Source organism: Limulus polyphemus, unplaced genomic scaffold, assembly GCF_000517525.1.
Source record: "Limulus polyphemus unplaced genomic scaffold, Limulus_polyphemus-2.1.2 Scaffold3268, whole genome shotgun sequence".
In the NCBI taxonomy this organism is placed as follows: Eukaryota; Metazoa; Arthropoda; class Merostomata; order Xiphosura; family Limulidae; genus Limulus; species Limulus polyphemus.
Window position 1 is genome coordinate 5,164 of NW_013668878.1, and position 27,037 is coordinate 32,200.

General features: G+C 36.0%; 1 protein-coding gene across 1 annotated transcript in view; it reads left to right on the plus strand.

Moving 5' to 3' along the window:
* Positions 1–27,037, plus strand: part of LOC106469027 (homogentisate 1,2-dioxygenase-like) — a 39,080-nt gene that overhangs the window by 4,752 nt on the left and 7,291 nt on the right. Inside the window, exons 4-10 of the mRNA XM_013929482.2 lie at positions 6,396–6,495; positions 7,695–7,816; positions 10,057–10,161; positions 11,252–11,378; positions 13,115–13,167; positions 13,451–13,579; positions 14,152–14,288. Of these exons, the coding sequence (XP_013784936.1) occupies positions 6,396–6,495; positions 7,695–7,816; positions 10,057–10,161; positions 11,252–11,378; positions 13,115–13,167; positions 13,451–13,579; positions 14,152–14,288 (773 nt within the window). The remainder of the gene's footprint in view (positions 1–6,395; positions 6,496–7,694; positions 7,817–10,056; positions 10,162–11,251; positions 11,379–13,114; positions 13,168–13,450; positions 13,580–14,151; positions 14,289–27,037) is intronic.

A 27,037-nucleotide genomic window follows, 5' to 3' on the forward strand; every position in this document is an offset into this window, starting at 1 on the left:
AGGTGGTACCAAAGGAATAGTTCTCACTTCTGTCACTCTTTGTTCCTTCATGGCCTCTATTTCATTTGCAAGGGGAAGTCTTCTGGCTAACTAACATATTGGAAATAATGGCTGGAGACGGCTTTAATGGGGAATGAAGAAAAACTTTAATATAAGTTTAACATGACAGCAAATGTACAACGTTTCGACAAGGTTTTGTCATCGAATTTGAATATTGGAAATGCATTTCCGGTATCAATCTTTTGATATATCTTATTTGTTCATCCTAAGACATGAGGTTCAGTGGAGGAAGTGTCTTGATATTTCATGAGCAAGCTATTAACTGCTGACACTGATGAGCTGTGAGACCTTCACAGCTCCGGCCATACAACTCTTCTAAGTAAGGTGTAAAGCTATCCTTATGTAAGGGTTTGATATCAGACTTTCCGCACCTTTTCTCAAAGGCGACTACTTTTGACGTTCTTTGATATAGAAGTACTACCAGTTCAGCCTCGTATCTTGCAATGTTCCATCCAGATTTTACTGGAATTTTATGATTTACTGTGTTTATGGCTCTAATGATGACATCTTTATTTTTCAGATTCACGAGAATTCTGACAGCCATTAATCCACCAGGACACTGGAGTGTTTGATTCTAAAGTAGCCCTATCACTAGATGTAAATTTATTTTTAACAAGTCCTAATATGAGTATTTCACTTCTTGGTTATACAATAACTGCTCTCTTTGTTATCACGGGAAGTTCAAATTCTTGTATAGTAATGATCATGTAGTGCAGAGGGATTTTCTGGTCATAGACTGATAAGCTATCTGAAGGTAGCCTCACTCACATCCATATTTCCACATGCAATCAGTTCTCAATGTGCACTCTTCCTCGATGTCAATTACTCACACACCATGAAGCATAGAAGAGTATTCTACAGTAAGAGTAACTTCTAATTTTCCTCTTGCTGGAACCTTACACTCAGTTGCTATTCACATCACTCCCTTTTCTTTTGTCACATCTGGAGGCAGTTTACTACCTTTCATTACTAAATTGGACCAGACTATTGTAGCTGTAGAACATTATTAATAACATACAGCATGACTTCCCATAAATAAATTCGTGGACTTGTGAACTGGTTTCTTTAAATAATTAAACGCGTATCTCATTTGGGGCAGATGGGGTATTCTCGACTAACCTTTGCTCCATAAGTCCAGCTAAGTTTAAACATACTATGGTGCGGTCCTTTTCAGGGTTGGGATCTATGGATTCAAATCTCGATGAAAATTTCACTGTGGAGGGTGGGACAGGATTAACCCGAGAAAAACCCACTTTCACTGGTAGAGCACCAGATATTCTACCCTCCCAGTGCAGAGGCTGTAAGGAAGATCAGGACATGTGTGATTAGACATTATCATTCATGGCGTGTATTATATATAGAGAGGTGAGAGGTATCGTTGCTAAGTTTCGGGGGTAGTGGCTAGTGATGGAAATTAATTTGTCAGTTCAGTACGGTTTATTCATTTTTTAAAGTATCTACTCGCGAGTGTTTTCTGATATCAGGTATCTCGCTTACTTTCTCTAGGTATTCCTGTGGCGTGTATCGTGGGAGACGATATGCTATCCTGATTGCTTGATTTTGTGTATTTTGAATTATTGTTTTTGCCCGGCATCCTTTAACTATACCTCCTATCTTTATTAGGTAATGAATTATTTTGGAGACTTTATTCATTATAATGTTATAGTGGTCTGACCATGTTAGTTTATTATTGTATGTAATTCCTAGAAATTTCGCTGTCCTTGAAAATTTTAGTTCTGTGTCGTACATTTTTATTTCAACTTTGGGATACTTTCTTTTAAGAGATATCTTTGCCCGAGTGTTCGTTGTGTTAAATGCCACTCTTTATGTGTTACACCAGTCTGTAATACTGTTAAGAGAGGTTTAAACTTTAAAAGTTGCTGGTAGGGGTTCTCGAGATGTACTCCAGACGGCGATGTCGTTGTCATATTGAGAAGAATGTGTATATGTTAGTTTTGGGAATGGTATGTCGTAACAAACAGAATATACAGGAAGGGACTAAGTACAGACCCTTGAAGTACACCTGCCGATAATGTTACTGGGTCAGATATGGCATTACTGATTTTAACCCTGGCTGTTCTGTCTGATAGGAAACTTGAAATCCATCTTGTTATTACGAGTGGAAAGTTAAATTGAAGTAGTTTATACCTTGATCCTTGATGCCACATATATACCGAGTCAAAAGCCTGCTTAACATCTAGAAAAAGGCCTACGATAGTATGATTTTTGTTGGATCCCTGAATAATTGATTCTGTTAACCTGGTTAAATGATGAGATGTTTGTTTTTGCGTGATGCATTCTGTATCCTGACAAAAGTATAATTATTTACCATAATAAACGAGTTGTTATTATTTTTTCTAGGAGCTTGCCTGTACTGTTGAAAAGACTTATTAGTCTATAAACCTTAGGATATTTGGTGCTGGATTGGTTTTCGGCAAGGTTTTAAACATTGCTGATTTCCGTTGAGAGGGGTGGTACCCAGAATTTAAGGAAACGTTGAAGAGGGCTATTAAATGTTGTATTATGGATTCTGATGCATTTTTAAATAATATTTCTGATTCCATCTTCACCTGGTGCAGTGTTCTTTAGCGTTTTGATTAGTCTTTTAACTTCTGTTTGTGTAATCGGTTTCGTGATGAATTCTGTGTCTGTTGAGCATCTTGAGGTGTTGTTTTCTGTTGTGCGCAGGAAATGTGGCTGGAATAGTTGTGTATTATTATTAATAAATTGTTCTGCATTGTTAAAGTGTTGATTATCCAAATGTAGGGAATTTGGAGTTCTTGTTTGTAATAGTCTGCTAATAAGTTTGCTTGCTCTTGGTCGGAAGTTGCTGTTTTATTATTATGTTCTAGGCTAGGTATATTTTTAGCGGACTTTTCACTACATATAGCTTTAAGTTTCTTCCAGAAGAGGGCTGAGTCTTGATGAGATTTACCTAGTGACGCGCAGTAGTCTGCCTAACTACTTTCTTATTGTTTGTGTATTAGATTTTTGATCTGGTTATTTAATCGGTTAACATTTGATTTAACCTGCGGGTCATAAGAGCTAATAAACTGTTTTCTCAGCATGCGTCTTTCATTAATTAGTTCATGAAGTTCTTTCGTTAGCTGCCAGGAGTTGGAATGTATGTTTCCGGCTTGTTTTGGAACTATTGTTTCTGTTGTATTAATTGTATTACCAGGTTATGTTGCATTATGAAATCATTTAATATTCTACCATTACAATTAGTTGTTCTACAGTTAACATTTTTCTCTTTAGAGTTTAAATCTCCAATAATTATTGTACGAGGGTTTTGGTTGGTGACATTTTGTAGCAGGTTTATGTCATGGGTCGTTGTTGGGGGTACATATAACGTTAAGATGGATATTTTGGGACTGTTAAGAGGTTGTAATTCGCAAAGTATATATTCGTTATGAGAGTATATATTTAAAGTGGGAAACGATACATTTAGACTATGAGTGCGTAACATTGTAATACCCCTACTGTCAGATCCTTTAAACTTAGAAATACTAAAGTATCCATGAATATAATTTTTTTTATTATTGTTAAGCATAGTTTCACTTATTGCTATTACATCTATATATTCTTTTTTACACAGATTATATTTCTTGTGGTTTAACTCGCCCTGAACGTTAACAGATAATACATTTAACAACGCCCCCAGTGGCACAGCGGTATGTCTGCGGACTTACAACGCTAGAAACCGGGTTTCGATACCCGTGGTGGGCAGAGCACAGATAGCCCATTGTGTAGATTTGTGCATAAATGCAAACAAACAAACAAAAAATTTAACAACATACATGATCATTCTCCTGGAGTATCCTAGCGAAGACGTAGTTTCTAAGCGACTCGAACTCGCTAGTCTGGAAGCCGAAGTAATATGGTGCAGACCTGAAGATGTCCTAGATCATCTCGTCACTGTTGAGGATGCCACCGGACGTTGCTTTGAGAACTACATCGGTGACGAAGAATATAATCCTTTGGATCAATACACGGTGTGTGTGTGTGCATTGATTGTGCTGTTGGTCATGGGTTTCTGGTAACTTCAGCATAGGATCTGTTCTGTACCTGGTTCGTTGTGAAGTTGGTTTTCTTGTTGGTACTGCAGGATAGATCAGCTGGCGTATCTGCTGAGTGTTGTTCGGGTCTCGTGAATTATTGTCGTTACTGGCAGGTGGCGTTTCCATGGAATGTGGCTGTGCTGAAAGTCGTTTCATTGGGATCAACTTGTTCCTCTTGAGTGTAATCACCTGGTCATATTAGGGACATCCCCTATACGAAGCGATCATCCATAGTTGCAAAAGCAAGTTTCTTCTCGCTTCTTGGGGCAGTCTGCTAGCTGGTGTAGTCCGCTGCATCTAACGTGCCTTGAAGACGCTGTACAGGCTGCACGGGTGTGGCGAAACTTTTGAGAATTGAAGCACTTTGATGGGCGCCGACTGCTTAGATTCTTCGACTGGGTGTCGTTGAAATCATAGAGTGATGTCTTCCATGATGATACTATTTGCCTGGGTGACGTCCTTGGTTGTGGTTCGGACTAGTGGTGTTAGTTAACCGGTCTTGAATGACTTGATCTTATCCACATTAATTCTTTCTATACCTTGGCTGTGTAGATTTTCTTTAATCTCCTCCGAGCTGATGACTCTGTCTACCGCTCGGATGACTACGGTCTTGGTTGGAACAGGTTCGCCTGGGACGTGGATGGTTAGTGTCGCTGCTCCGAAGACTTTGGCTGGCCAGGGCTTGAGGAGTTTGACCTAGTCCTTGGGGTGTTGGCACTTGACCACAAGTCCTCCTCAGGCTAATCGTCGGACTGCCGAGAAAGTCGTTGACGGGCAATCTCTGGCTGGCGATAGGTCGCTGGAATCCCTTCTACTATGATGGCTAGAGGTGGAGCTGGCTGCTTCTTCTGCGACGACTCCAGAGTGGCTTGTTTCTGGCTGCTAGGTTCAGTGATGGACTTGTCATCTTGCGGTTCGGGTGAGGGCTTGTTCTTGCCCGTGGGCTTTTCCAGTGTCTTCATGGACAAGTCCTGGCTGCTAGTCGAAGTGTTTCCTGTTTCAAGATCGTCTAGATATGCTGTTACTTCCGAGTCAGACATTTCCTCGGCTATTGTGGATAGAAGCTGGAACTGGGAAGAAGTAGATAACGGCGGATCGCCGGCTCTCGTTCTTATGATCCTAGAAATGTTATATTAATATCCCAGAAAAAGGCTGGTTGATTCAAAAATACACAGTTCTAAAAAGAAACGACTTAGATGTGAAAATAAAGTATTAATTCGTTTGTATCGAATTGACTTACCTAACTTAATTCTTCAGTACTTACCTTTTTTGAAAATTACCTGAAGTCAAGAGCGATCCGAAAATACGTCTTATTTCTTAGAAGAACACTTCCAAAAACCGCTTGTGACCCTCGAAAAATTCCACTCCGTCGTAGAAAGCTTTTAAATACATAGCGACATATACATATTATATATATATATATACACACATAAACTGTACAATATTACCTTCCGTTAGCGTGATGCATACCACAGTGACACATATACATATTTTTTCAATGTTTAATGTTAGTGGGAAAACAATCCTCTTCAGGACTACGTAGATTGTAGGTTAAACTAGTATACAGATGTGAATTACTGGCACTTGTGTAATATTTAAAATTATAGTGAATAACTATAAACAACTTTTCCTATTTACACAATTTAAAACTTTCATGAAGACGTACGTACGTACGGCTTCCACTTTAAAATGACACTCAACATGTACAAGTTTCAATATGATCTACGTCATCTTCAGGAGTTACTTACAAGACATACTTTATACTTTTACTTCTTTTCGCATTGCTTCACTATTTTTTACATAATTCCTTGGTCTACTTTTTGTATAATTATTTTAATATATCTCGCCATATACCAACATATTGACTTGCAGGTCCTTCGTCTCTATTTAATATTACTTTTTGTTTTTAAACTTCACGAACAAAATTAAATGTATCGCTTTTTTTTCAAATGGAAAAGCTGAAATTTTAGCCACTTAAAATACGACTTTTTTCTGTGGATTTGGAGTTTTATGGATAGTAACTTCCGACAGCATAGGAATGTACTACATTTGAAATTCTTTGCACAATTATTGGAGTTGGGTACAGTACCTAAAAAAAAGACAGTGCAGCTTACTCTGCCTAGAACTTCTGTAAAACACTAACCTTCCTCAAGGATATTATAATGTGGCTATTGTAACTAAAGAAATCCAAGTAAAACAGTCTTACATAAAGTAGCATTGGCTCTTGTATAACAAACTGTCAAACAGTTATCAGTAATTGATTTAACTTTATAGCAAGGAATGAAATTTTCTGTTGAACTGGATGGCTGCACTCGGGGATATATTCTGGAAGTCTATGATGGCCACTTTGTGTTGCCTTCGCTTGGACCAATAGGTAAGTTTCTTTATTTTTTGTCATAGTTAAAGAGAAGATGGATTTATTGTTACAGAAATTATTTAGTTATATAAATGTACAGATACAAAAAGTCGAAAAATTAATAACTACTAAGTTATATTAACAAATGGAGGTTGTGCTAGACTATTGTTACGTTAATATAACGTAGTCGTTATTAATTTTCGACTTTTGTATCTGTAAATTTATATATATAAATAATTTCTGAAACAATAAATTCAGCTTTAGTTTATCAGAACAATACCTTTAATTAATTTCTAAAATATATATCTGAAAGATGTGATAAATTAAAGGTTAGGAGTTATCCAAGGTATCCCGTTGATAAGGTAGGGTTTTTCCAAACACGTAAATAGGTTCAAACTTTCTTACTGGTATAGCGATTACAAAATAACTCTAAGAGCCATAATGATGCCCCCCCCCCCAGTGGCACAGCGGTATGTCTGCGGATTTGCAACGCTAGAAACCGGGTTTCGATACCCGTTGTGGGCAGAGCACAGATAGCCCTTGTGTAGCTTTATGCATAATTACAAACAAACAAGAGCCATAATTGATAATGTCACAAAATAATTTTGGGTAAAAAAAAGTATTACTCAACTTACACGTAGGAAAAAAAATATTTCATATGAATAGATTAACCACAAAAAAAAAGTGTGTGTAAATAGATTGATATACAGATGGGTTGCTTTGATGAATACGTTACAGAATTATTTTTCTCGCGTGCCAAAGTTGATTAGGTATTTTCCTTACTTCAGAACTTTTAACAGTTAACTTCCCCTAGTAAATTGCATTATTTTACTATTGAATTAAAACGTGATAATGAAGACAAATTAGTTCCCACTGCCATTTAATCTTGCTGTATTTCAGTATTTTTTTGTCCCCAACAGTAAATATGTAAAGAATGATTTGAGTGCTTTAATTAACTATGTCATCATTCATAAATGCAGATGTTATTTTGGGCGAAAATTGAGAGGAGCAGGTTCTTTGTGTCTGCAAAACTTGTACCAAGTAATAAATATATCGCGACTGTAACTCATTGTTACAGTTGCATCTTTTCATCTGTATTTCATTGGAATTAAGTTACTTAAAAACATCTGCTACTTATTATAAGAGAAAAAAGATCAATGTTCAATTGAATAATTTCGAATTGATTATTTCAGTGAACATTTTTTATATTTCTCTAGGTGCTAACGGACTGGCTAATCCGCGTGATTTCCTCACTCCAGTTGCTTATTATGAAGACAAGGAGGTGAAAAATTACACAATAATCAATAAGTTTCAAGGACATTTGTTTACTGCCTACCAGGTACAAGTATTTGGTATTATAAGTATATTTTTTGTTATTTTAATATTTAAAAAATAACAACTCGGTTCTAGAAAGAGCTAATAATATTAATCGAATTAAATGTTTTCTCGACATAAATGTCCGTATTGCTTGAAAATCTTAGTTATTGCAAACTGTAGAAGTTAAATAAATAATAATGTAAGTGAACTAATCTCAAAGGGAGATAATGTTAAAATCATTGAAGTTATTAAATAACCTGAATTTTCTTATAAATTATTATTTTTCATTAAGAAACAGAAAATAAGAGAAAGCATAACACTGAAAGAAAGGACCTTCAAACATTAATATGTGTAAATAAAAATAATAATAATTCTAAACTATTTTAATATCTCGCATTATAACATTGAAGAATTAATGCAGTAATTAGAAACCCAGATTTTAATCATACTAAATTTTATTATATTTTGTATAAGATCAGTTAGCTAATTTTCACTTGAGACAAGAAGGGCAAATAGGGTTAAATTTGTATCTTTTAAGTTGGAACCGATCGATAATTATTAAATTTTGCCCTATTTATGTTTTAGTGTATGAGGCTTGTCCACATTTGTTTTATGATTTTTGATAAAATTTCATAAGGATTCTGGCAATAATTTGAGTAATAAGAAAAGTGAATTATTTACAAATACTATTATTTGAATTAGATTAAAACTCCTTTTATTTAGAAATAAACAGACTACTACATTAGGGACAACATTTAAATCTCTAAACATAAGAAACCTAGGTTTAAATATTCGAGACATCAGTTAATTAGCTAAGGAAGTCTAATTTATTTTTCATTAAGAGGACAGCTAATTAATTATATTACTAACCAATACTTGTTTCTATACTCTATAAATTTAAAGCTTCTAACTTAAAATATAAGACTATTCTTTACTTCAACAGCCTTATCTCCTAACGTTTACTGATCATGTATTTAACTTTTAAAAACAAGAATCACACTAAGTGTAGTAACAATAATGATAATGTTTATATATCCTACAAATCTTTACAAACATCTTTTTTTCTCTTTAAACACTGATCTATTTCGTTTAGATGTTTCAACACCGAATATTACTATTATTACAACAAATTCTTTTAGTTAACTGTTAACAGACGTACACATTTAATTTACCTTTCAAGTCTCAACTGTGTACCGTCAAGTACAATATATACAATAGAGTACAAATTTCATGACATTGTTCATGATACACTTCAGAACAATTACACACTGTGGTTATTATATGAGGTTTGGACAATTTTTAATTGCTAATAATTTTTTTTATGTATATAAGGGGGTTTGACAGTAATTAGAAGAGCAATATTTTATTTCGTGCGAATCTATCGAAAATGTTAACAAGAGGTTATTTGCAATGATTCAGCTAATTGTTACAAAAATTATGTAAACGATTTACTGAAATTGTAACCTAAGGACTAATACGCTGTATTTTTGGCTGGACTAACTAATTGATCACCACTAAAGAAACACAAAAGACAACCAGCGAACCCCAGAGGACCATAACAACAAAAGCAAGTATAAAATAACAAAACAAAACTAACTGAAATAACACTATTTTACGAATTTCATCTTTAACGGATCAATCCATGGTTCACTGAAAATTAATATTCGTCAAAACAGCAGTTTGGTTGGCCAGGTATGGCTAGGTGGTTAGGGTGCTCGACTCGCAATCTGCGGTTCGCGGGTTCGAATCCTCGTTCCACCAAACATGCTCGCTCTTTCAGCCGTGGGGCGTATTAACGTGACGGTCAATCCCACTATTCTTTGGTAAAAGAGTAGCCCAAGAGTTGGCGGTGGGTGGTGATAACTAGCTTCCTTCCCTCTAGTCTTACACTGCTAAATTAGGGGCGGCTAGCGCAGATAGCCCTCGTGTAGCTTTGCGAGAAATTCAAAAACAAACAAACAAAGCAGTTTGGTTAATACAAAAATGTTTATTGAATGAGTAACTTAGGATCCTTTTGCACGAGTCATTTTTGGTAATTTAAGGTATTTTAGGACGATTCAATGGACAGCTGAATTTTGTATTTCAAGTTTAGACACTGGATAGTCGAACAACATACGCTTATTTGGATGTAAGTATGAGAGAAAACATAACTTGTTTTACCTGATACATCTGAAACACATTTCTAAACCTATTTTGAAAATCAGTATTTTCACACCTAATATAAATTATTCATGCATTTTTTACTTTTATGTGTATTTGCAGCACCACTCCCCATATGATGTCGTGGCCTGGCATGGGAATTATGTTCCTTATAAATATAATTTATCCAACTTCATGACCATAAATACCGTTTCGTTTGATCATGCTGTAAGTAAACGTATACAAATCAGTAACCCTTTTTGTCTTTCTGTATAATAGATTAAGAACTGACTATAGCAAGCCTAATAAAGCTAGTCATTAAAGAAAAAATATTAACATTTCGTAAGAGTATACCTTATCCATTTTAATTATATAAACTAAAATTAGGCATGTTTACATTTTAGGCTTGGAATTTAAATTTAAATTCTTCAAGTTGAAGTTCAATGTCCTAGATTACTGATATTGCCGAAACATTTATAAAAAAGTATAACAAACATAGACAAGAAAGTTACAAGTTTACGATAATACGTATATTCATTCACACCTGTCCCTAGTGGGACAGCGGTAAGTCTACGGACTTACAAGGCTAAAAATTGGGACTCTATTCCACACGGTGGACATAGTAGATAGTGCAATGTAGCTTTGATTTCAAACAAAACTTGTACATTCATACCTGTAGAACTCGTACTATCCTTTCCCATTTTTGATAAATCAATAATTCGCGGACTGATGTTGATAGGACCTTTTAATTATAAATTTCACGGATGGCATGAAATAGTACACCCATTATGGTCCCATTCTAATACTTTTTGTATGTTGAATGAAGATGGCGAAACACGAACCCGTATACTGCAACAAATGTATTTAAAAATCACAATAAAACTGTTTCTTACAAAAAATAACTTATTTCTAACTAGCATTAAATAAGGTTTCAGGGTTTGGTAATTAGGGCTTTCAACTCACAATTCTCTGTTCAAGGATTCGAATCCCTTTACAGAACTCTTTCAGCCATAGGGACGTTATATTGTGACGGTTAATCTCACGTTTCGTTGGTAAAAGAGTAGCCCAAGAGCTGGCAGTGTGTTGATTAGCTGTCTTCCTTCAGTACATCACTTCTAAATTAGGGAAAGCTAGTGTAGATAGCTTTCGCGAAATTGAATAAAAAACTTTCCACCAAATACATGCATGATATCAACACATTTATGAAGCACTCGTTTGTTTCATCGTCATGGAAATATGGAGAAATTAGATTTTTGAGACAGTTTTGCATTTACTTTGGGAGTGTATCATAAATGTTCACGTATTATTTCATTTCTAGGATCCTTCCATTTTTACTGTTTTGACGTGTTCGTCAGTAAAAACTGGAGTAGCTATCGCTGACTTCGTTATTTTTCCTCCAAGGTGGTCAGTAGCAGAAAACACTTTTCGTCCACCATACTATCATCGTAAGTGAGAAACAGTGACTTTGTTAATCTTTATAAAATGAAATTGTTGATATTAAAATACATACAAGGAATTATGTGATATTCTCTAAATAAGTAAGTAAAAGAAATATCCCGTATAATTGTTTTTACATGAGTTAATAGGGATTTACGTAATAATTGTTTCTACATGAGTTGATAGGGATTTACGTAATTTTCTTTAATTTTTTATATGTTTAACATTTATTTTGTGTTTTTGTTGCAAAAACAATTAAAAGCGTGAATGTTTTACATGGGACTGCAACATAAATGAAACATTTAAAATATAGTTGGAGAAAAATATATATTGGTATTGTTTTTGCTTGAAACTATTTACTTTCCGACAGGTTTAGACTCCTACAGAAAATAGTGAATGGATTAATATAAGGTTACCCAACAAGGAGGTAAAATAACAGTTGTTTTGTTTGTAGTTTAGCACAAAGTTACACAATGGATTATATATGTTCTGCTTACCATATGAAACCCAATTTACAGCGTAATAAGTCCTAAGAAATACTGCTGTACCCATGTGGAGCTCCTAACATTGTAGCTTCCTTATCTGATTTCTAAGTTTTATATGGTCTCAAAAGCTATATTCCGTGATTTCACGATTTACAAACTTTTCTCTAAAATGAACAGAAAATGAAGCACGTTTTAAGTAAATTCCTCAATAACTAGTCCTTTAGTCATGGGACTAAAATAATTTACTTTTTAAAACTAGTTTTTGATATTCAGGTCCACTAATTATCAACGGAAAAGCCAAAAGTGGCCGCAAAATTCTGGTTCAGGCGGGAAGCAAAAACTAAACTGAATACAGACAGTAAAGTAAAACACATGAATACAAATGTATTTTGAAAAACAAAGTGCTTTATTGTCAACACAGTGTCTTGTTAACAAAACTGGCCAGGATTTCCACATGATTATCGTCTGGCAGCTAGGGTTGAAGAGAGTTGAAAGACAGCTTCAAGAGGCTAACATCAGGAGCACAATGACGAAAGAGAACTGTGAAATTCCCGACTAATAGATCCTAACAACAGCAACAAAAACAAACAAACCTAAGTAAGATATTCCATGAGTCCAAGGTTACATTCTTACAGCAAGCTGGAAGTACAGGTTTCTATATTGGCTGTTTCAGTAAGCTACCTTCCTAGAAGTCCATACATAAACGCATACGTGCGAGCTTTAGGCTTATGTCCAATAAACACAAGTGACATATGAGCAAAGGTTAACACATAGCTGTCAAGAACAAATCATTAGAATATGTTTACGACCTTGAGACATCCGGTCAACAAGAATATCATATTTCTATGTCGAAACTGCATGGAAATGAAAAAAAAAAGTTACTTGAATATAACTGAATAAATATATATTCTAATAAAGTTTAGAGATGGCTTGAATGGGTAGTGAAGAAAACTATATTCACACATTTAAAACAGTAACAAATGTAACTTCTCGCATAACTGGTTTTGTCCAATAAACACAGTTTACAGTTATGTACTCAAATATAGAAAACAAATAGACAATATATCTATAATTGTATGCACATATACTTCCAATTCTGATATTTCGTAATCTAAAGTACTATGGTCTATAATAAAATGTTTGCGTATCTAATGACTAATTGAAAATGATGGATGGAACTAATAACCTTTGAGGTTATCTAGCTAAATTTACCACTCTTGTTTTTTCATCTTGTGTATTTTATGCTTTGTATATTGCAGGTAACTGCATGAGCGAGTTTATGGGCTTGATTTATGGTTCTTACGAAGCAAAGGTCTGAATTTTGGTTTTGTTCAAGTTTTGAATGTTTAATTTTTTTTAACCTAAGAAGAGTAATAAATTATGACAAGTAATATATTAACTTAAACAACGTTACTTGTCGGTATAGCAAGTAAATACTAGATTAAGATCTTTTGGTTAAAACGCAATCTATGTTTTCTTCTACTACAGCTACTTATTTTTATTATTTTTGAGAATTTGAAAATATGAGGTTTTAGGTGTTTGTAATGTTTTAATTAATATTAAGTGTACCAACTACATAAAGATTTTTTCCCCAGGAAAATGGGTTCGAACCAGGTGGAGCCACTTTACACAGCATAATGACACCTCATGGTCCAGATAGTGACTGTTTTGATAAAGCATCAAATGCAAAACTGGTTCCTGAAAGGGTAGCAGAAGGAACCATGGTAAGCTAATTTGTAAATGGGACAATTAATTTTACGCAATTAATTAATTTTTGTTGAGAATAAAAAAGTTATCATATCTAGAAGAAAAAAAATTAAAAGCCTTATTTACATATATTACCTTATTATCACTGTGTCACAATGTTTTCAGCAGAATACAGATATGTCTTCTGGCAGAGAAAATATTGTCATGGACATAATTGGTTTTGAAGAACAATTACTTTTTATTTTATAAAACATGAGCACCATTTGGCTTTTGTTTAAAAATATTCTACTGTTTCTTGTTTTAATACCTAGTCAAACGTATGTTTAGTCGCTGGAGTAGTTGATAACTGGCTGTTGTAATTGTAAAGGTGCATGTAATTAGTAAACATAATGATATGTGTTGTATAAGTGTAATAGTCTATGGTGGGTGTTCAGCTTCAATCACTGAAACAATATATTGCGCACACAGTAACCACGTTTGATAGATTAACAAGTTGAAATTGTTATTATTTCAAATGTCCGTAGAATAATTTTGTAAATTTTTACACAATATATCACTGTATTGGTATCATATATTTTAAACATTCCAGGCATTCATGTTTGAATCATGTCTGAGTATGGCTGTAACTAGCTGGGCGAGTAAGATGTCTGAAAAACTTGACGAAAATTACTTCAAGTGTTGGCAAAATCTAAAGAAACGTTTTAATCCTAAGCAAGTGCTTCACAAGTAAGTGTGTTTATCTTACAGAGAAAGAAATATGATAAAAAATTATTCAAGGTATTAATTTTAGCTGGTTTTTAAACCATCTATTCTTTAATTCTATAGTTGATGACTTGGTTAATTTACAATATACTTTACAGAATGGCATCGCTGCTTAGGTAATTTAGTTAAATGAACTAATAACTTGCTGTATAACAGTTTGTATGAATTCTGCGTAGTAAAACGAGCTATCGAACCGTACGCACTGATTGACTGGTAGTTACAATGTCAAAAGGGTGAAAGCACAGATTTATACTATACGGTTCTATACAACTTTAATTGGTGAGAGGGTCTCAGATGAGTTTTATATAGAACTACCAGAAGGCTTGCGATTAGAGGAGCAAAATAATTTGATATAGTATCACCAGAAGACCTAACATGAATATGTCATAATTAAATTATGAATGGTTATTTGACGTAGAGTTACAGTTATATAATTTACTCTATAATGTTTAATATTAAACAAGCATAATACTTTTTTTAACTTTATAATGACAAGTAGGGATCGATATATACGTAACCTAGCTAGCTATAGTAATATAAAAAGTTTTAATGCTACAAAAAAGTATTGAAATAAGAAATTCAGAACTACAAAAACTCAGAAGTTACTTAATATTAAAAAATCGTATCCCTACTTTGGCAATTCATTCTAATTCTACTAGTCTGAGCAAAAGTAAGGATAAAATGTTTTACATTTTAAGTAACTCAGTTTTGTAGTTTTGACTTTCTTGTTTCAATACTTTTTGTTTCATTAAAACTTTTTATATATTACTATAGCTAGCTAGGTTACATATATATCGATCCTTACTTGTCTTTATAACATTTAATGATTTTAGTCTACTTGTTTGTTTCCTTTTTAGTAACTACATTTTTGTGCTCCAGCAATACCAAGCGTAGGGCGCGCATATATCCGATTCGGTTTTATTGCTCATCAAGATTTTTACCAACCTACCTTCAAATCTAATTAAATGCCCAAAGTAGCGATCGTCCGTTTTATATTTTTCGGTGCAACAAAGGAATCATTGGAACCTCAGATGAAAGAGTTCCGTGAAAAAATTAGAGCGATAAGGTTCGTCATTTTTTCTGTAGGCTTGTCTGGAAAAGTCACTTACTTACTTAGATGAAAATCGGTTGGAATGATGAAATTTTGATTCACTCCATAAACACGTATATAGCGTATTAGGCGGTTTTATAAGTACAAGAAGTTTTAGTTTTTCTAAGCCAATACTGTGAACTAGTCATTGTTAATATTCAGAAATTTTAAAGGCGGTTTTAAATGGGTGATTTTTATGGTCGCCATTTTGTTTCATCACGATCCCTACTATTAAGTACTACAATAATAAAGCATATGAGAAGAGATTATAGTTACATAGGCCAGTTAATAAAAAATAAGTTTATAACTGTTTATTGCATTAACAGGGAATGACTTATCACTGTACATGATTAAAATATTATAATTTGAGTAATAAAAGTTCTTTACTAACAAAGCGAGCATAAACGCCATAATGACTGCAATTATTGGTCATAATTCTTAACATAATGACCTGAAGCTATGCAGACTCCTTATCAAGAATTCCAGATGCTTAAGTTATTGCAAAGGGAAGAATATTTACTGTATTAAAGTTATATATATATGTGTGTGTGTGTGTGTGTGACGTGGATTACAAAACAACTTATGTTTCGTCCTTTCATTTTACTTATTGAAAAGAAGTACTCTTACACACAGAATGCGCCAGAAAAATGCCCTTTGACTATATCATACATCAGGAAGTATTACATCTAAACTACACAAAAATAACATCTAGTAAAACAATTTTACTCTTCAAAACATACCTTTAAGATTTTATAAGGATACAATGTTTAAGTTCTGTATAAAAAAAATTTGTTTTATACCCTTAGTTTATCAAAAAATATGTTATAGGACAAGATATGTAAACCCCATTCAGGGATAAGTAAAACATCTTTAAGGTAGTACAGTTTTAAATCCTTATTCAAAGGTATTACATATATAAATACTTATTTAGAGGCAAATAGAATGTTTTTTTGTTATGAACATTTTAAGGTATAGCATTATTTAATCTTTAAATACGAGGATGAGTTTTCCTACATAATAGTAATATTTAAATTCACTGACAGCTTACAGTAAATAATTGGAAAATTTTATATTAGAATAAATACAACGTTTCGACCACTAGTGCAATCATTTGCAAGTACAAGCATAGAACGATTAAATTGAATATTGGTACAATACTAATAGCGAAATAGATAAGGGAAGTGTGAATGAGTGTCAGGGTTTTAAATATGAGTGAGCTGGGATTCTTCTATGGCAGGTGTCTGTAGCATGTTGGCGATAAATTTTAACAGTAAATGACAGCACACAATCCACTTGTTTTAAGATAACATATGTTCAAAACAAGTCAAACGTATGTACAAAATATCTTTACACTATTTTAAATAACCTAAATTATCTAAACCTCTAAATAATTTTATTTTCTTGTCAAAAGTCCACACAGGCTGATTCCATCACTTTAGAATCCAATTGAAAAGACGAATTATTTTTCTGTACTCTTATTACAATAGTATCAATGAATAATTCACTTACATTACCCTGTGGGTTACCACAGTTGTATCCTGAACTTTAAATAATTGTCTCCTTTTCGTCAAAGTCTACACAGGCGGGTTCAATTACCATAGAATACCCTTTGACAAGACAAATTATTTCCCTTATCTCTGTTAAACCGTGAAACTCACTTTGAAATATCACCCAATAGGGTTAATCACTCACATGCCTGCTAACTTCACGTTATATATATATACACACATATATATATATTGCCCAACTGAGGCCTGGAACTTTCTAAAAACTAGGAGATGCTATGATGTAACAATAATTTATAGATAAACTTAGAGGTTTCGAGAAGATGAAGTTAACAATACACAACAATTGAACTAAACACACAACATACATGACGAAATTTTTTATAATCACTTTAAAATAATTAACTTTAATACTCTTGTTGTGAAAACTAAATAATCATTAAGAATTAGATCACTAAATGAACTAAATAATAATTCTTACACAAAACAGTTTTGTCTATCCAACATTATGTAAAATTAAAAGTGAAAAACATGCCATCTTTAAACGATTCGTGAAAAATAATATACTACGATGATAATGATAAACTTAATACAAGAGATGTAGTTATTGTTTTACACAAAGATGTGATAAATGATATTGTAATTCAACTTACAGAAGCCAAAAGAAAGCTAAAGAAATTTTCCTGGATGTTTATCAATTTTGGGGTCATTTGTTTCCCTGACGATACACACACCTCTTCACAGAATTCAAATATCTTCTCCGTGCGTCTGCTTTAGAGATTTGCATGTCACTAGCCTTTAGGCAACTCCCACCTAATATCACGAGATTTTTCGTGAATTACGCTACTATATAATAACATTATTATGCAGCAAAAGCTTCCACCAACAGGAGGGCGACACACCTCTTTGTGCAATAACTCCCTCTGTGCCTTTACAATCGTGAAACTTCAGATTGAATACATCAGAAGTGTTTTTCTTTTCGAATTTAATGAAATTTGCGATTTTAAGAAACTTAATTTCCTTCTTTTTTTCTAGAAACAATTAACTCACTAATTATTGTATCATCTTCTACTACTTATATGAGTAAATAATTTTTTCGCTCAGTTTATGTATCAATTGTGGCTTATGTAAGCACACTGACTGGGGATGACGTGATGGCTACTGTGCATAGAGCAATGGTTTCCCTTATGCAGCCAGGACCTTCAGCTCCAGTCCCTTCTTAAGTTGTTCCTTCTCCTCATTTAGAGGGGAAAGAGTAGGGTGAATTTGATTGTTTACACCTTGTGGTTATGCTTTGGGAACTTCTATCCTTGTTGAAGAGAAACTTTAAACTTTCTCTCATTATGAGAACTTAATTTCACAGATATGAACCATTCCTTATCTTTCATCTGTGTTTTTATTATTTTGGCTCACTACTTCTTAATCGTAACCTGACTAATTTATTTTACCATTTCCTTGATCAGTTATGTTTCTGCAACCCCAAGCCTCGCTCTTCTTGCTTATCTGATTCTTATATCCTCACTTTTAGTTATACTCATAATGCACCAGAGGTTTACCGTTTTGTGTTGAGAGACCATGGCTACACTGAAACTACTACTCACTTTGAGTTTTGCACATGCACTTCTTCTGTTGGTCCTAGAACAACTATAGGAACTGTTCAGAGAAACATTTGACCTCAATGGCTCACGTGTCTCCTCCTCTACCAATCTAATATCACCATTGGTGTTCTATTACCTCTACCCATGCCGGACCTGCACCTCTGCACTGATGCTTTCCTACTAGTTTGGGAGCATCTTTGAATGATAGTTTTGCATCTGGCATATAGACCCAGGATAAGTCATTTTTATATATATCAATGCACTCGAACTTCTTGTAGTCCATTGGACATGCTCTCATTCCTTATCTCTTCTAGTGGATCATTCCATTATGATCCATTCCAACAACTCATTAGTTTTCCTAAATCACTTGCCAAAGGGAACCTGATCCAGGATCCCTTGCTTTCAAACTCTGAATTTTTCTTATTGAGCCAATTTTCAACAGGTATGCATAATTACCTGCTATGTACCAGGCACTATGATCCTGGTTGTGGACCACCTCTCTGGCCTGGACTGTATTATGTCCAAAGAATGGTCTGTTCACCCCCAGATTTTCTATTGGGTATACTCTGTCTTGGGGAATTTACTCATCGATACCTTGCCACCCCTCATTTCCAAGATTCATCTCTTCTGATCACCTGTTACCCACCTCTACATTTTTCATCTTGGGTCCTGTCCTTGATTCGAGACACTCCTTGTGGTGCCCTCTTCTAAGCCATCTTACAACCAAACTCTCCCTTCTCCTGCCCACTGTCTCTTACTTCAACATCATACGTCGATCTTACATGATTTGATCTTGTCAACTTACATGCTTGGATTTTTCTGGTCCATTGCCTGTTGCACCTGACTTTCAATCTAGTAGCCTTTTTGCTATCCTATTCTTGTCGTCCTTCTTTCTTATCCATTTGCCCGTTGGCATGTCATTTGACATTGATCCATCTATTGCTACCTTCCTCCTGACCATTGGTCATCTCTCTTCTGTTTACCAGGTCATTTCAGTTGGATCAGCTGTCTCTACCATCGTCAGTTATTGGGTGGCCTTAGCTACAATATTTTTGCCTTTCTCATTACTGCAAGATGTCTTCCTTCCCAGTTCTCTCCATCTTGTTCTGGTCCTTCCTTATCCATAGACCCACTTGCTCTGTTCCCATGTCTAGCTGGGACCTTATTGTTGTCCTGCACGCTCTTACTCATGCCATTTTCGAGTCATTTGCAATCTGCAACTTATACCTCACAATTCTCTTAAGACCTATTTTCTCTTTCTTCTCACCTGCAGTCGCTGTTTTTCAGATATCTTATGCCATTGACTCTTTTCATAATCCTTTTCACCATTCTTATATTATTCTTTACCTTGTCCAGTCCTTCCTTCCTAAGACTTCCCCCGCTCAGGAAGGGAGCCCACTCCTTTTCTTCTATTATTCTTCCTTCTACTTCATACCTCTATGATAATTCATACCTGAACAGTCTTTTGTGCCATATGTGTGTGCTGTTAATTGCTACATAGCTCGTATCTCTCACTTCCATGGCTTCCATCATTTTCTATATTTGTTCTACACTTAATTGGAGGTCGATGCTTGTAGAATCTTCTACTTTTTATTCCATCAGATTCGTCACCTTACTCATTCCCTCGCTGCTTGTTTTTATGGCCACTGGATGAGGTCCTTCGTGCTGGCTTTTCGACTACTTCTCACACCTTCATTGCCCACTGTCTTCACCATCTGCCTGTCTCGTCTCCTTAAGGTCTGCCTCCATTTGCCATGAATGTTTTTTCTTTTTCTTATTAAAGCATTCACTTATAGGATCCGGCCAGGCGACTTGTGGTGCCTCCCAGGGTATACTTATTTCCCAAAATTCCAGATTTAGCCAGGATAATGGAAAGTGCTCATACCATTCACCCTGCTCCATATATGACCATTGTGGAGGTGGGGTGTTCCACAAGACCACTTGAGGTATTCTCAGGGTATATTAATATATTTTACTACTGTTCAATCCAGACCATATCTATTCTATGGAATATTTTTGAAAAATCCAGAATCAGTGGGTACATTCCTGGCCTGTGCTTTCTGGCTTTTCAAGATAGGAAGATGTGGTCACCTGTTGCACTGTCTCTAATAAAATACCTTTTCAGCTGAAACAGAGCTGATGGGGATCCAGGCATTTACTCTGGCTCTCCCCATTGCAAATTCTTCCATCCCATTTTTTCTTTGAGTGGAGGATGGAAGATCCTTGCCACTTACCAGTTCCTAGCCACTGGGGAGGTAGACTATGGAGAATCCTCACTGACTTGAACCTAATTGCTGGAGCTAGAACAAAGGGTGCCAATCAGTGAGAAGTGGTGCAGTGGTGATACATCACTGGAGCACAGGTCACCACTCATATAACTATATTTATGCCACTTGAGCCCTCCTCCTGCAGCTTGTGCCCTCCTACTGTCCAGTAGAATTGAGGTAAGCACATTGCAAGATCAGAACCCTCTTCCTGCAGCCTGCAACTGTTCAATAGAGTCAGGGTGAGCATGCACCACTAAACTGTACCCTCTTCCAACAGCTGATGTTTGTTCAGTTGAGTTGAGGCAAGTATGCTTTAACAAACTATGCCATCCTTCTGTGTTGATGTCTGTTCAGTAGAGGCAAGCACACTGCACAAATGTGCCCATCTCCTGTTGAGTTGAAGCAAGCATGCATTAACAAACTCTGCCTTCCTCCCATAATTGATGTCTATTCAGTCATGTTGAAGCATGTGCACACACACACTATTGCATGAATCTTTGCCCTCCTCCCACAATAGATGTTGTTCTGAGTGTCTGATGGTATAGTTTAGGTGAACATAAGATATGGTCTAAATGTACCTCAGCCATGCTTCACATATTGGCTCTCCGACCTCTTGTGTGCAAGTACTTGAATGGCCATGTACTTATTTTGCCCATCCCTGTGATACATGGAGCTCATTTGCCTCTTCCTCCCTTTTTTCTGGGTAAAGAGATGAAATGCAGTCTCCCATGGGTTTGCTCCTATAGAACTCAGCCATCGGGTGTCACACTCCATGAGTTTCCATTGGACACTTTTGAAAGAAACTCATCTAGACCAATGTTTGTACTGGTCCCTTCACCATTTCAACATGGTATTCTAGCTTAATTGTGTGAAAAGGTGTGTATTTTCTCGGAAGTTAAAATTTCCTTAACCTTACAATGTATCTTTGATACATACTCACCTCCCACCCTACTTCCCCACTTTCAGTGCACCATAGTATTCCTTGCCTTATAAAAGAATGAAGATTCACGAGTGAAAAGCGAAGAAGGAGTTAGTGCACAAGAAAGTATGTCACTCTCCTATTGGTGGAAGGCTTTTGCTGCATAATAACATAATCATGCAGTAGCTCAATTCATGAGAAATCTCGTAAGATTAGATGGGAGTTGCCTAAAGGCTAGTGCTCAGCATATCTCTAAGGCAGACACACAGGGAAGATAGCTTAATTGTGTGAAAAGGTATCTATCAGAAATACATTTTCAGGTAAGGAAAATGGTAATTTATATTAGCAAGGCTTCTTCTACTTTCCTTTTGTTTATATTACACCCGTGTTTTAATACAGAGACATTGTGTTTTGAAAATGTGTGGTAATTGGACTGCATATAGTAATTTACGAGTGAGGAGTTTTTGGTGTTTTCTCACTTGTGTGTTTACTTCACATCCAGTCTCGTATATATATAGAAATCTGAACAGTTGTTACAGAGTATTCCCTATTTGGTTTGTAGTTGTGGGAGTTCATCATTCAACATACAGTTTTCTTAGCATTTGTTTTATTTTGTTCTTGGAGTAAAAAACAAATCTGATGTGAACATTTATGCAGTATTTGAGTATTTATCTATGCCATTTTTCTTTAAAGGTAAGTGCCTAAATTATTTGTGAACGGAATTGTACTAGCTACTATTTTATTAGGTTTTTTAGGGTTTTGTTGTTTATTGAGCTGTTAAGTTGATCAACATTATAATTTATTCTAATTAAACTGTCTTGTTATTTTATGAACTGGGAAACTTGTTAGGTCCTGTAAAGTATTTGGTTAAGTATCTAATATCTTTATCGACGTTACCGCTAGTGCAAATAGTATAGGCTAAACAAATTAGATCTTTTAGAGTGCCTAATCTTTGGTGTATTGTATGACTAGAAAGCCAATTAATGTATGTGTCTTTTCAATAAACCTCTAAAACTATGGAATGATCGGGTGATGGTAACATTTAAAATCGTTTCGTTTTCTACAGTAAATTTAATCTATTTATGTATGTTTTTTACATGTTGTAGAAATTGTGTTTGTTCTTTGTTGGAAGTGAAACCACAGAAAATGTTACCAACGTATCTTAGTCAGCAAGTTGGTTTGTGTAAAGATATGTTATTGCTTGTGATTAGGGTTTTGGATAGAGGGCTTCCTATACTCAGTCAGTGTACTTGAATAAAGTATGATGTATGATACTGGAAGCATACTGTTATGGAAAGTTGAAGTTTAATTACCATTTCAGGTTGTGTGTCAATTATTTTATGAAAGTCTTGTGAAATAATGTCTGTTGTTAATTTTATAGCTTCATGACTGGGAGATGGCGAAAACAGGTTAATGACATCATAGTTGTACATTGTTGATTTCATGTCTAGTCAATGTGAATAGTTTGTTTATTTTACAGTAAAGCCACGTTGGACTATATGTTGTGCCTACCACAGGGAATAGAACCCTGGATTTTAGCGTTTTAAGTCCATAAACTTACTGTTGTCCCACCGGGGAACATGTCTAAATGTTTTATAAAATATGTTATGTTTTTTAGTTTAGTTTATTTTAGTGTGTTTAAGTTTCAACAACCCAGTTAAAATATATACTGAGGTTGTAGTTAAACTAGTTATAAATAAATATTATTGGGTGGAGGGTCGTGGGTGTCTTGTGTAGTTTTTGAATCCATATATTTTAGGGGTTCTTTGGTTATTCGTGTGTAGAAAATAATATTCTTCTGGTGAGATTATTTAGTCCTTTAAAGATCCTGGTTAGTTGGTTGTTATACGCAGAGTCAAGGTCAATATTACATTCGGTAAATTTGGAGTTGTTTTTAAGTATATTTAACATTTGGTCAACATCACAATGGAATGTCCTTTGTCGGCCTTTTGAATGATGATGCCCTTGTTGTTTGTTAGTTGTATTAAGCCATTATAATTGAGGTTCTGTTTTATAGGTTTTATGGAATTCATTATTTTTGAAGCTTTCTCACTGAAATAATTAAGAATGTTTCTTAGTGGACCATTTTTCAGGGAAATTATATCGTAGACCTGTGTTTTTGGTATTGTAAACATAAATAGCTAGGTTCCTTTGGCTGAGATGAGGATGGCGTTGTGTCGTGAATGTTGCTCGTTTGAGTTCCAAGAAGTGTGCATTATTATTATTCGCATTTTCTTATCATTATGAGGGAGGTTGGCCATGGTCGATGCCACCTGACCCGGGTGCCACGGTGGAAGCTGGACCAGGCTGACTGGCCATCTTTCACCTCTCTCTCTGAACTTGATCCTGCCTTTGTCTGTCTGCCATCAGTAGACAACTGTGTGGTTGCAGTGACTGACTGTATCATCCAGGCGGCTGCTCATTTTATTCCTAAGACCTCGACACGTTTTCCACATTATCCTTGCCAATGGTGGAGTCCTGCCTGCCAGGAGGCATGGAAGGCTCAAAAACGGGCCTGGGATACCTTCCACTGGTATCCCTCTCTTTCTAACTACATTGTTTATCAGTGGGCCCATGCCCATGCCTGGCAGATTTGACGTCAAAGCCAAAAGGAGTCTTGGATTAAGTTCACTACTAGCATCTCTTCTATCACCAGTTCCAAAACTGTATGGAACAAGATTCGGAAAGTCACATGAAGGTATACTTCCCATCCCCTTTCCATCTTGCTCTCCAATGGCCAGGAACTTGCTGATGTCCAGAGCATTGCTGATGCTCTCTGCCACAGCTTTTCTCGTACTCTAGCACTTCTGTTTCTTCCCCTGCCTTCTTGGCCATAAAGTCTTTGGCAGAGTGATCACCTCTCTCCTTTAAGACCCATCATCTCTATGATTATAATTGCCCTTTTACACTGGTGGAACTCAAACTTGCTCTTCATCAGTCTGGTAGTACATTGGTCAGACCTGATGATGTTCATTATGAGATGCTGCACCATCTCTCTCCTGCCTCTTTTGCTATTCTTCTGGTTATTTTCAACTGGGCCTGGCAGGAGCATGCTTTTCCTGATGCTTGGTGCCAGGCTATTGTCCTCCCATTCTCTAAACCTGGGAAGGATTCCAAGATTCCTTCTAATTATTGTCTCATCGCTTTGACTACTTGTCTTTGTAAGGTCCTAGAGAGAATGGTTAATGCTCATCTTGTTTGGTTCCTGGAATCAAACACACTCCTCTTGCTCACCCAGTGTGGGTTCTGTCGACAGTGCTCCACCATGGACCATCTGATTCGACTAGAAACTTTAATCAGGGAAGCCTTTCTCAAGAGAGAACACCTTCTTTCTGTGTTCTTTGATCTTAAGAAGGCTTATGACACTATGTGGAGGTATGGAATTTTGCAGGACCTCAACTCCGTGGCCATTTACCTATTTTTATTCAAAACGTTTTGCTAAACAGGCGATTCCAAGTCCGTGTGGGTTCAACTCTTTCCCATTCCTTTCCACCCTTTTTAGTGTTAAAATTAATGCCATCACTACTAATCTTCCTCCGATGGTTGAAAATGGGCTTTATGTCAACATGAGGTTTATTGAGAGGCAGCTTCAGACTGTCCTCAATCAATTGTTAACATGGACCACTGCAAACGGTTTTACAGTTTCTTTTCCAAAACCGTTTGCATGCATTTTTTCCGCCAACGGGATCTCCACCCCAATCCCAAGCTCTGTCTTGGCAATATAGTTATTCGTGTGGTCTCCGAGGCAGTTTATGGGGCTTATCATTGACTGGAAGCTTAGCTTCATTCCACACATCAAGCAGCTACGTGTCAAGTGTGCAAGGGCTCTGAACGTCCTATGTGTCCTCTCATCTAGCTCTTGAGGAGTGAAGCAATGTCCTATGATCAGGATGTATCGTACCCTGATTCGATCAAAAATGGGTTATGGGTCTTTGGTCTATGGTTCTGCCAGGACCTTGGCCTTGAAGATGCTGGACTCTATTCACCATCTGGAGCTTCAACTCTGCACCGGGGCTTTTTACACTTCTCTAGTCCAGTGTTTGTACACCGAGTCCCACGAAACTCCTCTTCACCTCCGTCATTTGCAACTTTCTTTACAATATGCTGTCAAGGTTCAATCCTTACCATGGTATCCCACCTGGGATTGTGTCTATCTTCCTCGGTGTGCCATGCTCTTTCAGAACAGATTGTGTGCTATTCCTCTCTTTGGCTTTCATATCCAGGCACAACTGGCCAAATTGGGTCTGGCATTGGATGACATTGCTGTTCCCAATGATCAGCCCATTCCACCATGGCTTATTACCATCCCTTCCTGTGACCTTTCTTTGAGTCATCTGAGGAAGGCAGATATTCCCGATTGGAAGTTCCATCTTCTTTTTGCTGAAAATCTTTCGAGCCATTCTTCTCTTCCTTATTTACATGGATGGTTCAAAATTGGATGACTCTGTAGGTTCTACCATGGTGTGCTATGGCTCGGTGGTTGCTCACAGAATCCCCTCTACAGTTTCTGTGTTCACTGCCGAGTTGTATGCTATTTCTCTTGCCCTGGATCATGTAGAAGCTAAGCAGTACAGTAATTGTACTATTTACACTGATTCTCTTAGCTCTCTACTGGCTCTGGAATCACTTAACGTTAGTTCTCACCCTGTTCTCGTCGATATTCAACACCGACTGGCCCACTTTTCTCTATCATCTGTTTCCATCCTGTTTTTCTGGATCCCTGGCTACATCGGTATTCACGGAAATGAGCTTGCTGACACTGCAGCTAAGTCCATCTGCTCTGGTGCCATCATGGCCGTGCCTGTCCCATAATGAACTATGGCCCCGGCTTCAAGGTGCGGCTTCGAGCCAGTTGGCAGTCATCTTGGGGTGAGCAACGTCATAACAAGCTTTTCCAGATCAAACCTTCTGTTAGTCCTTAGCCATCTTGCTTCCATAAGGATCGGAAGGAGGAAGTAGTCCTAGCAAGGCTACGCATTGGTCACAGTTTTTAACCCATCATTTTCTTTTATCTGGTATTGACCCATCGATGTATAGCCATTGTGACACTCAAGTCACAGTAGCCCACATTTTACTGTTGTGCTGTCGTTATGACCGTGAGCAGTGGCACCATTTTAGACATGTAATTTGCAAGAGTTTACCCCTGACGTTGGACAGTGTCATTGGCGATGGTGACACTGTCACACTAGATTGTATTTTTAATTTTTATGCAATATTGGTGTTTTTAATTGTATATAAATATTTTATCAACATTTTGGACATATTTCGGTTTTTACTAGCTGTATCTTTACATTTTACTCTAATTTACTTTCACTTTTTTACTGGTTGTTTGGT